Raw genomic sequence first — 12,395 nt, 5'->3', positions numbered from 1 at the left:
ATGTGATCTTGGACAAAACCTAATTTTTTCACGTGTGTTTCCTCGTTTATAAAATAAAAATAACTTCCTTTCGACTGTCGTGAAGGCTAACCAACATAAGAGCATCACTTTCCACTTAGCACGACTGCCTGCCTCACAGTGGGCATTATTTTAGAAGTTACTTCCCTTCCCTTCGATTCCTCACGCGGTCTTTATTTCGCCTCATTCCTAGAATATCCCTTTCCCCTACCCTTGGATAGGGGAGTCAGTCTCTAGACTTATCTCCCGGGGTGGAACTCTAGACTATTCTCTAGACTGCTTCCCTAGGTGGAACTCTAGGCTAGTTTCTAGACTGCTTCCCGGGGTGGAACTCTAGTTTCAGGTCTCAGGGGACCGGAGCGCATTGTGCGACGGACCGGAAGTGGCTCTGCCGGCTCTCTTTCAGTCGCCGAGGGTATAGGCGGGCAAGAAGCCGGACAAAATCTCGTAGTGCAGTTTCAGGACGCTTGGCGTGGCGTGCGGACAGCCTGAAAGTGGAGCGGCGGGGCGCCGGGAGGTGTTTTAGGCTTCTTCCTCCCCGACCACACCATGCCATGCTGGAGGCTGCTGTCTCGGGCCGGCGCCCTAGTGCTGGGCCGCGGTGCTGGGACCCTGGGTGCTGCCCGGGGTTCAGGGGACAGGTGTGTGTGAAAGAGAGGCGGGTTGTGGGGTTGTGGACCCGCACTACAGTCCCTTTGGATAAGAATCCGTAGGGACGCCGAGGGGTCTGACTGGGTTGGAGACTAAGGGGGATGCTTCAGGCAGACCTGGGGCACAGGGACCAAGAGTGTTACCTAAGGATGTGACTTCTTAGGAATTGAAGGGGTGCTTTTTAAATTTTGTTTTCCCTAATGCTATGAGCCAGTGACGGCCAGTGAACAGTTCCAACAACATTAATAGTACCTTCCAGTTAGTGAGCGTTTTCTGTCTCTTAGACATTTTGGTAAGTGTATTAGGCAGCACATCTCATGTAGCCCTCACATGGGCGAATTATCATAATCCATTGGTTACGAATCTGGTTGCGAACAGCAGCGTCGTCAGTTTGAAACCACTAGCTGTTCCACGGGAGAAAGACGAGGCTTTCTGCTCCCGTAAAGATTTACAGCCTCGGAAACCCTGTGCAGGGTCGCTATGAGTCAGAACCGACTCCATGGCACATAACCACCAACCACCACCATTGTACAAAATACAGCCATTCCGTTTTGTATTTAAGAAAATTAGAATTTAGGGAAAGTAACTTGTCTGTAGCGCTGTGGGTTAATGCGTTGGACTGCAAAGTTGTGTCAACCGCAAGGTCAGCAATTCAAGCTCGCCAGTCGATCTTCGGAAACTGTACAGGGTCACTATGGGTCGGAACCGACTCAGTGTCACTTAACAACTTGTCTAAGGTAACTGAGTAAGTGGAAAATTGTGACTATACTTACTATAAAGGGGTGCGCAGATGACAAGAAGCTTTACTTATTTGTGACCTTGGATGCAAGAATTGCATACCTCTTTTATAAGTTCCACTCTTTAAGGGGAAAAAAAAGAAAGGGAACTCCACCTCCAGTGAGTTGATTCTGACTCATAGCGACCCTGTTTAGGGTTTAAATCTTTACAGGAACTGAAAGCCTCATCTTTCTCCTTTGAAGCAGTTGATAGGTTTGAACTGCCAACCTTTGGGTCCCGTTCATATCCTAGAGTGCCACTGATGTTCCTTCCTTTGGTTGTTAAGAGATAGAGGTTATTTCTTTTGTGCACCTTTTAACTTGCACAACCATTGTCTTCACCACTTTAAGCCTAGAGGTTCTGCCATCTCCGCTGGAAATAGAACTATTAAACACACATTCTAATGAGGTAGTGGTTTCTCATGTATCCAGGTAGGATGTACTCTGTTAGGAATCTGTTTAATTCAAAAGACAGAATGAACATTTTCTACAGGATGATCATAACTAGTGCAAATGTGAACATCAGCATTATTTCAAGGAATGATAGGGGAAAAAAAGACTTCATATCCTTTTCTAAGGCTCTAACTTATACTTTTAAGATCATGTGACCTCTCCTCCCTTTGTTAACTAAGGAAAGCTTCTGAGTTGTTTCTTCTTGTTTTTATTTCTTTTAACAGAACAAACATATGGCTTTTTGTTAGAAGTCTCCATGGCAAGAATTGCACTTGGTGGGATGAGCATCTTTCTGAAGAAAATGTTCCCTTTATTAAGCAGTTGGTCTCTGATGAGAATAAAGCCCAATTAGCAAGTAAACTGTGCCCTCTGAAAGATGAACCATGGCCTATACATCCTTGGGAACCAGGTAGTGATTTTGTATTTGATGAGTTCTTATCATTATTGTGTGCCTGGGCACATTCAAAACCATACAGAGATTGCTTAGTAAATTTATCATCTTTTGAACTTACTTCTCATGTTTCAATATGTATGTTTAATTTGCAAGTTTATTTTCAGTTTCCTATGGACCAACAAGATCAGTTTGAAATGCAAGGTCGGCATTTCAAATCCACTAGCCACTCCTTGGAAACCCTATACATGGTTGCTATGAGTTGGAGCTGACTCGATGGTACTTGACAACAACAAATCAACTGTTAAGTGAATGTATAATAAAAATATATAGACCTTAAGGATCCATTTTTTTAGGTGAAAGGAGGATTCTGCATGTATTCTCTGCTTCTTTCATATAGAAAAGAATCTAAAATAAATCAGGAAAGAATTTCTGGAAGAACATGATCAAAATTGTATTTTTTTGAACAGATGCTTTTCCCTGGGATGTTCTAGCACTCCAGGTTTACCAAGTATGACCCCAGAATCAGTTTTGTGCCTTGTTGTTAGGGGCTGTCGGGTTGATTCTGACTCATAGCAACCCTATGCACAACAGAACAAAACACTGCCCTGCGCCATCCTTAAAATTGTTACGTTTATACCTAATGAGGTGCTAAACCCTTGTGTGGCTAAATCTAAAAGAGTAAGATATCTCCTGTTTAGCATGTGCTCTTTAAATTGGGTTTATAGTGAGTGTTGGATTACATAGTAATCAATAGGTCTTAATAGAGCAGCTTTGCCAATTTATGCAATAAATCTAGGTGTCAGGTGAAGGCTGACATTTTAGCAACATGACCACTTCTTGCATTTATAGCACTCTAGCTAATGTCTTTGAATTTGAGCGGTGTTTTTCAATTAATGAATGGAATATGAGTTAATGCTAGGAAAGCATTGTTGAGTGTCGTCTAGTCAGTTGTTACACATAGCGACCCTGTATAGGGTTTCTGAGGAGTAGCTGGTAGCTTTGAATGGCCAGCCTTGTGGTTAGCAGTACAGAGCTCTAGTGTCACACCATGTATGTATCATGTCCTCTGTTAATATCATTTCAGAACTGAAATGTAGCATCTTTTCCTTCATGTGTACAGTTCTGTTTTCTTGATTTAAATTATTAGGTTCCTCTAGAGTTGGCCTTATTGCACTGAAGCTGGGCATGATGCCTTTATGGACCAAGGATGGTAAACAGCATGTGGTCACGTTACTTCAGGTAAGAAAGAAACAGAAGATGTAAAGGATTAGTATATGTGCCACAATGTGTATGTTCAAAATAAACTCTAATGGGCAGTAGTGGTATCCTGAATCATATGAGGGGGCTTCAGAAAGTTTGGAAAAGTTCCAGTATCTTTTTTTTTTTTTTTGTAAGGGTGGGTAAGAGTATGGACTATGGCTAGGTCTAGGCAAGGACTTAGCTTAGTGTTAGGGTTTGATTAGGATTAGAGTTAATATCAGATATTCACCTGATGATTTAAGAAAGTATAATATTATCATAACAATATATCAGTTCTTAAGTATGCCATAAGACCTATGGAAAAAATACTTTACTTTCCTATTAGTGTAAAATAGACAAGATGAATATCTTGGCTTATTAAGTAACTATAGTCTGAGATATGCTAGCGTAGTGGTTATGAATCAATCTGCGAACCGCAAGGTCAGCAGTTCGAAACTACCAGCTGTTCCGTGGGAGAAAGATGAGGCGTTCTGCTCCCGTAAAGATTTACAGCCTCAGAAACCCTGAACAGGGTTGCTGTGAGTCAGAACTGACTCCACGGCACACAGTCACCACCACCACCAGTCTGAGATACAAATGGAACCAAGTAACATAACTTTTTAATTCAGTTTCACGAAAGTTAAAATACCTTCAATTGTTTTCTGTGAAAAATGTTATAAAATTAATTAATTTTGTTGCTGTTGTTACTCACTGCGAGCTGGTTCCCTATTTTCGGTCTGCTAGGGTTGTTTTACTTTGATTACTGTTGAGTTCTGGGTGATACTGTCATGTATGTTCGTTTGAGGTTGTTGTCTGCTGTTGTTGGTTCTCTTTCCAAACAATTTACCTGGTATTTTTTGTAAGGATGGTCTGGTTTTTGCAAATTCTTTTCATTTCTGTTTATCTGGAAATGGCTTAATTTCACCATCATATTTGATGGACATTTTTGCTCGGTGTATGATTCTTGGTTAGCAGTGTTTTCATTGCAGACTTTTATATATGGCATCCCATTGTCTTCTTGCCTTGGTTTCTGCTGAGAAATCAGAGCTTAGATTTATTAGTTCTCCTTTGTAGGTAACTTTTTGTTTTTCCCTAGCTGCTGTTTGCTTTTCATTTTGAAAAGTTTGATTATGTCTTGGTGATTTTCTTTTGGGATCTGCCATATTGGAGTTTGTTTAAAATTTCTAGAATGACTATCTTCTTACTTGTCATGATGTGAGGGGACATTTCTTCCATCAACTCTTGGACGATTTTCTCTAAGGTTTTATGTGTCTCTTCATGTTCTGTAATTCCAAACACATGTAAGTTATTCAGGTATTCCTCTTGATAGTGTCCCACGTAAATCTTGGACTTCCTTCAGATTTTTTTTTTTCTTTTTTTTCTGATTCTTCTTCTCAAAGGTGAATATGGAGAGATTTGTCTTCTGGCTTACTGACTCAGCCTTCCATTGATTCAGTTCTACTTCTTTTTCCTATCTAAATACTACCTATTTCTGAAGTCTTAGCATTAATATTCTGGCTTTCTAATTGCTGTTTTTCATTTATTTTGTAAATTCCTTGTCAGGTAATTCTGATTCCATTTCTGGGACTATATTTTCTGACTCTATATTTTGGTCACTTCTTGGAGGTGTTCTGTCTTGTTTCTTCATGTATTCTGAAATTTGTCTGTTTTCTGTGAGACATTGTGATGATTGTATATTGATGTGTTCTCAAGCACTCGCCACCTGTTCCTGGTGGATGTGATGGAGACTGGAAGTTTGAACACAGGTCGCTGTTTGTACAGTGTAGTTTATGGCAGGTTCACGTGTCTCTAGAAGGAAGGGTAATGTGTCTGGTGCCAGACCTTAGGCAGAGGCTGCACAGAACAGGGTGCCACTGACAGCTGCATTGGCAGTGGTGGGACTGGCCAAGCTCCAGCTACCAGGAGGGCAAGAGAACAAGGGAGGACATCATTCCCTCTGCCTCCCATCTTCAGCCTTGCCCGGGGCCCGCAGGCCAACATATCTGCTGCTGATGGCAAAAGCTCAAGATGGCCATGCTGGTCTACTCAGCTGATGTTGTTAAATGCCACTGAGTTGGTTGTGACTCATAGCAACCCCGGATAGGGTTTCTGAGGAGCAGCTGGTGAGTTTGAACCACCCACCTTACAGTTCAACCAAACCTTGCTTTCCAGCGCATTAATACGCAGGACTCCCAGCTGATAGCCTGCCTGGTTTTCTGCTCTCTCACTGCTCTTGTTCAGCTTCCTCTTCCACTCAGCACTCAGTCCACCACACTGCCCTATCCTCTGAAGCTCAGGGTTCCAGGATCATCATCTGTATCTATTTCACTTGTTCTCCCATGACTTGTTGCAGAAGGTCTGTCCAGTGCACCTGCTTACTCTGCCATCTTGCCCCAACTCCAAGCAAAATTCCGTTATCATTTAATTTCATGAACTTTGTGAAGCCTGTTCATAAGTTAACTGTATGGTGAAAGATAGGGTAGTGTCAAGCATAAATAATATTAAAGAATTTTACTTGGCAGTTTCTATGAATGCTCTGCCTCTTGTCTTAGTGGTGGCCTTAGTGGTGGTTTTAAGGTAATTGGAGCCATGAATATAAAACATAACCTAGCTTCTCATAAATCTTCCAGTGCAATTCCTAATTTAATAAAGGTAACACTTTCTTATTTGGTAAGGCAATGTATTTTTTACTAAGGTGATATATACTTTAATGGTTAAGAATGTAGGCTTTGTGGCTAGAATACCTGAGTTCAAATCTTGGTTCTGTCACTTACTGGCTGAATTGTTTAGAGGATTGTTCCTTGCTTATAAAAGATCATAGTGATTATGACCTATTTCAAAAAATTATTGTGAGGATTACAGTAGAAAATTAATGTCAGGCATTAAAACAAGGGTAAATTTCCAATATATGTTAACTACTGTTGTTTCTGTCATTATTACAGAAAGATCACTGACCAACTTAAGAGATTATCATTCCCCAAATCACTTTAGGCAACTCAGTTAATATTTTGTAGCTGGTCTTCATGGACCCATTAGACAGGTGATAATAATTAAAATGAGAGCTTATGCACTTAAATGCTTAAACATCTAAAAGGCACAGAGAGTTTGTACGCCCTTAGCAGTTATCTTTTTTTCAGTCTGAACAATCAAGTATAAGACTAGTTATGAGAATATCAAGGAACACTATGGGAGTATTTGGGAAGGACCAGTGGGATTGTAAATTGATGTACTCACTTTGGAACTTTTACCATTATCTGATGAAGTTGAGAGATATGTGGACCTTGTAGACTAGCAGTTCCACTCCTGAATATTAATAGAGAAACTTGAACAGATGTGCACCAGGAGATAGGTACAACAGGGTCAGATGAACAACAATGTTTAAAACATTAAGAGCACCAGACTTAATACCTCAAAATTGTAATAATCACAGGTGTGCATCCACAGTAGAATGGGAAAATAAATGGTGGTATATTCATATAGTGGGATGCTGTGCAGCAGTGGAAATGAACAGACTATCACAACACACAACAGTATGTATGAACGCTGCAAATATAGTGATTAGTGAAAGAAGTAAGGCTTGGGAAAGTACTACAGGCTGATTCTATTTATATCAAGTTTGGATTAGCTAATATTAAACTACATTAAGTAGTGCTTTCCAAGGTAATAAGTATAAAGAGTTATCTCTAGGTTATTGCTAAGGCAGTATGAGGGGACTTCAAAAAGTTCATGGAACATTTTAATTTTTTTTGAAGCCCTGTCGTCATTTTTAAACTCCTCAGCACCATAATCATCTGGAATCTACATAGTTACCAAATTCTTAGTTGATGCTGCTGTTGCTTGTCCAGAACTACACACTTAAACTGCTGCAGTAAGGTCAAAAGATGGGGAGAGGTGTCGGATTGGGATGAGAGTCAAAAGAGGCTGCTGGGATTCTACTTGGTCTGGGTACTAGTGACATTGTTGTTTTCTTTATAAACACTCATTATCAATTTTGTGTACATTTGTCTGTATTTGACTTTTTTTTTTTTTTTAAGTTTGACAAATTTTAGGATTATTGTTGGTGTTAAAGAGATAATGAGATAGATAGCTAGGACATTCCTAATTGTTCTAGGACTTTAATACCGTTGGTGTATAATGTTAAAATGTATCTTGACACATACATAGATTTTTATATTGCATTTTTTAGGTACAAGACTGCCATGTCCTAAAATACACTCCAAAGGAGAGCTATAATGGAAAAACAGCAGCCCTAACTGTAGGAGGAAAAACGGTGTCACGTTTTCACGTAAGAATTTATTTTCATTTCTAGAACAGTGTTATGTCATTACTCTCCAATCCAAGTGCTTTTATACTTTGAGACTAATTCCATAACCACACATTTGTATTTGAAGTAAATTATGCATGTTGGGAGAGGCTGTACGGTACAGCCATTGAGCCCAGGAACCCCAGTGACTTTTTAAATTTAAATTTGTTCTAGTACTACTTCAAACTATCTGGAACAAGTAGCTTCAGCTCTCTAAGCTGCAGTGTTTGCCCATATGTAAAAGGAATAAAATTAATACTTAATAATATTCACAGAATTAGTACTTAAAGTTTTTAAAATGTACCTGGCACACAGGAGACACTCAATAGATGGGAACCCCTCCCCAACTCCACCAAATTAAAAAACCAGAAAGGCTCACTGTTGTCCAGTTGACAGTGTCCCTCATGATGACTCTATAGGATAGAGTAGGACTGCCCCATTGCATTTCTAAGGCTATCCATCTATGGAAGCAGACTAACACATATTTTTTCCACTGAATATATAGTGAGTTTGAACCTCCGACTTTGTGGTTTGAGTCAAGTTTTTATCCTGCAATATCACACCAGCTGTTGGCTATTTTGTTTTATGTTTAATTCCGTTTTTTTCCTACGGAAAATTATCTCGATACTTGATACCAATAAGTGGAAGTAAGTCCAAATAAGGTTTTATTTCCACATAAAATACTCAGAGTGCTACATGATTGACACGCTCAGCTACTAAGCAAAAGATTGGTGGTTTGAGTCCACATAGAGGCACCTTGGAAGAAAGGCGTGACAAGTGAATCAGCCACCTTTAAAGCCCTATGGATCATAGTTCTATGTCTTGAGTAGGAGTTGGTTCAACAGCAACTGTGTTTTTTTGTTTTTGGAATTGATTGCTAAAAGCAAAGAAAGCCTTTCTAAAATAGTGATTGTTTTCACGAATGCGCAGTAAAACATCTTTACGTTTACTAAAACGCATTATTTACCTCTAAGATAAAAAGCTTCTTTCATTGCCAATTATTTATGAAATGAACAATGAATGGAAATTAGGTTATAACCCATACTCTCCAACTGTCAAACCTAGCCTCTGAATTATTCAGCAAGTGTTTATTGTGTGCTTAATTCTTCTTCATAGTTAACTTTCACTGAGCACTTAAGGCATGCTGGGCACATAAGTGTTAACCCAGTGTGTAAGTCAGTTCAGCCTTTGAGGTTTAAAGAAGTTTGAGTAATTTGTTCAGGGCCACCCACTGGTAAAAAGTCAAGTGATAGACTCCAGAGCCTTACTTTCTGGACTGTGTTTTGAAGTTCCCCATATGGAAACTCATAGGCGAGTGGGAAGAATGGACAAGGAGATCAGCCATCCCAGTACAGTGGTAGAAATGTAATAGGAGTACAGTGGCCAACTCTTAGGGAAAAGAGGCTTCACAAGAAGGAGCCAGGAAGGAAAGAGTGTTAAGGCATGGGGAGGAGGGCGCGTGCTTGGGAATAGAAATATGCTGGCTGGATTTTAATGTGAGATTGTGGAGCTGGACAGGGAAGTAGCGAAGCTGTTAATGTAGAGTGCAAAGAGCCTTTATTCCACCTACACCACTGCTTTCTAACTAGCTGTATTTGTGTATTTTTACAAGGCGTAGCTCTGCCATCTTTATTTTCATTACCAGTTTTGCAAATTCATGACTTTATGATCTTGATAGCTATAAGTCAAGTACTATGTTAATGCTGTTTTCAGCATGTTTGTGAACACTGGTTTCTCAGAAATAAAAGACAGTGGGGAAAAAGAGTAGATGTGAGGCCAGTAGAAATCTTGATTTCTGCTGTTAACTGCCTTTCCCTCCACTTACTTAGACATCTAGTTCCTTGCCCATTAAAAACAAAGAATGGGGCTTGCTGATATGCAAATTCTCTGCCAGTTCTTAAAAACTCATATTGGTTCTTTGAATATTTTAGTTCTGGGGGAGAAAAAAAAGATTTTTAAAAAATGTCCTTGGGGGTCGGGGGAGAAATGTCCTTGGAAACTCCTTTTAATTTAGTCTTGAGCACAATACTAATGGTTATTAATATTAACTAACATAATAGTAATAATTAAAATATTACAGAAGTGATAGTATTATACTTTCAACCTTGATGCTGTAATCTGTATGTTTTAAGCTCTGTTCTCTTCATTGAATATATATAGTGCAGCAATGGGACTTGTTTGGGTGCTGTATTCCTATGTTTAAAAAGCATGTTTATTATAATATTAAGACAAAGTTTTATAATGGAATTACAACTAGATTACAGTGTTTGTTTTAATCTGTAGAGAATTTATGCCTCCCAGGAAGACTACTTTGCTATTGTTATTTTGTAGTTTATTATCAACAAAAACTAGTGTGGTACATGGTATTTTTGAATAAGGAAGTTAAGTGGCCTTAATAGTTGATCACATCAATTCATTTTAGGAGCAGGAAAGTGTTTTCATTGTGAAAAGGATAATTACAGAGAACATTGAAGAGGGGTGAAAAAATGCAACTTCACAGATGGGATTATCCAAGTGTGACACTGCTGTCAGTCTTTTAAATTGCCTTTTGAAATCATTTATGTGAAGTTTAGAAAAGAAGGGGAAAAAAACAAAAATACCCCTTTTATACTGCTGCAGATTCCAATTCAACATGAGCATTTGAATTTTCTTATGACTGATGCCTAATTAATTTTATAACATTTTGATTTTGACAGAAAAAAATATGAAGGTATTTTAACTTTACTGAAACTGAATTAAAAAGTTGTGCTACTTGGTTCCATTTGTATCTCAGACTATGGTTACTTAAGTCAAGATATTCATCTTGTCTGTTTTACACTAATAGGAATGTGTAAAGTATTTTTTTCATAGGTCTTATGGCATACTTTAGAACTGATATATTGTTATGATAATATACTTTCTTAAATCATCAGGTGAATATATGAATTGCAAAAATAAATGTCAGTCTGTTCTAAAATTTAATAAATCTGAGATTGATGCATGCATCAGGAAAATAATTTCAAACAGTCACAGTTTTAAATGAAAATTTTTATGCTTTTGTTGTAGAACTGATTATGACTTAGGATGGAAAGTGGAGAACTTCCTAAGATGGATATTGAGTATTGGTCTTAGATTTCGGGGTCTGGGAAGTAAAGCCGTAGAGAATGATTAGACTAAACTTAGGTTATCACTCTTGTGAATGGAAGAATCATTTCTTGAAGAAACTCTGTGAGGACAAAATAGTCTTTAGTAGGCATCTAAAGCAGTTTCTCAACATTTGTTTAACAGTCCCACTGGAGACACCAGAAAGATCCCTAGTGGGCTGTAGACTAATCAGAAGGTTAAAGTTTTTTATGCCATAGAATTTTATGTTGGTTTGAGGCCATTCTACCCAGAAGTACCTCAAAGGAAAGGCCTTGAAATCCGCTTCTGAAAACTCATCTGTTGAAAACCTTGTAAACTGCAATTCTGTTGTAACACATGTGGCATTACCATGAGTCAGAAGCAACAAGGGCTAATGTGTGTACGTGGGGTTTTTTGGTCTCTGTGTGTGTGTGTGTGTGTTTTAAGCAGTTGCTATGTAAATTATAAAGTGCAACTAACATTTCCCATTTTAAACTGAAATTAGTAAATACAGTCTCCTGAGTTGTCAAACATTGTATTCTACAAGAAGTCTGGCTGTGCAGATACACTATCGGAATTTGCAGGAAGTATACTTTGTTGTCAGCACATTAGTGTCCTCTTGAGTTGGTCAGGCTTTGTTAATTGCTGCTGTTCTTGCAGTTTTGATTATGAATTATGGTTTGGTTTCATAAAAATCAGCTTCATTTCTTATAGATTGTTGTTTATCCTCACAGGAGGATACTGATGTATATTTTAGGGCTATAATTTTACAATAACTAGATTTGAAGATACATAATATCACATGCAAGAAAAAATTTTCTGAAGATTATTAAAAAAACAAAAAAAAACAAAACAGTTATAGCAGTACATTGATAGGGAACTGCCAAAAATTCAAGCCAAATTCAGAAAAGGGTGTCGAATGAGAGATATCATTGCTGACATCAGATGCATAGTCTGAAAGCAGAGAATACTGGAAAGATGTTTATTGTTGTTATTAAGTGCCATCTAGTAGGTTCCAACTCGTAAGTGACCCTCTATAAGGTTTCCAAGGGGCAGCTGATGAATTTGTACTTGCCAGCCTTGCAGTTCAAACTAACCTTGTGGTCTAGTGCTTATCCTACAGCACCACATAAGGACATTGCATGAAATTCAGAGATGAGGTGGAGGATAGCCATATATATGCAACAAGGAGAACAAATGGGACCTATCCCACCTCTCAGCTTTGTGGTTCATGTGGAAAAGTTCATAATTCCTGGAAAGGGTTGCTGGGGGGAGGCAGTGTTGTGTGTAGAGATCTGGGTAAATTGGAGCAAAGGATTCTGCTGCAGGTACTTTTGTCCTTAGGGAACAGCTTCGGGTTGAATGAGGGAGTATAATCAGTTTACAACCAGCTGCTAACCCAAAGATGGGGGGGTTGAAACCCACCCACTGCAGCCACAGGAGAAAGACCTGGCAGTCA

The 12,395-nt window shown here is 38.9% G+C and overlaps 1 protein-coding gene across 1 annotated transcript in view; it reads left to right on the top strand.

Annotated features, from left to right (window-relative positions):
• Positions 1 to 567: 567 nt before the first annotated feature.
• The window catches only part of MRPL3 (mitochondrial ribosomal protein L3), a 66,357-nt gene continuing 54,529 nt past the window's right edge, over positions 568 to 12,395 (top strand). The window contains exons 1-4 of the mRNA XM_006840022.1: positions 568 to 659; positions 2,123 to 2,307; positions 3,440 to 3,531; positions 7,718 to 7,816. Coding sequence (XP_006840085.1) covers positions 568 to 659; positions 2,123 to 2,307; positions 3,440 to 3,531; positions 7,718 to 7,816 — 468 coding nt within the window. The remainder of the gene's footprint in view (positions 660 to 2,122; positions 2,308 to 3,439; positions 3,532 to 7,717; positions 7,817 to 12,395) is intronic.

The sequence above is a fragment of the Chrysochloris asiatica genome, unplaced genomic scaffold (genome assembly GCF_000296735.1).
Source record: "Chrysochloris asiatica unplaced genomic scaffold, ChrAsi1.0 scaffold00028, whole genome shotgun sequence".
NCBI lineage: Eukaryota > Metazoa > Chordata > Mammalia > Afrosoricida > Chrysochloridae > Chrysochloris > Chrysochloris asiatica.
The sequence above is the reverse complement of the archived record's forward strand: the minus strand, read 5'-3'. Positions and strand labels throughout refer to the sequence as shown.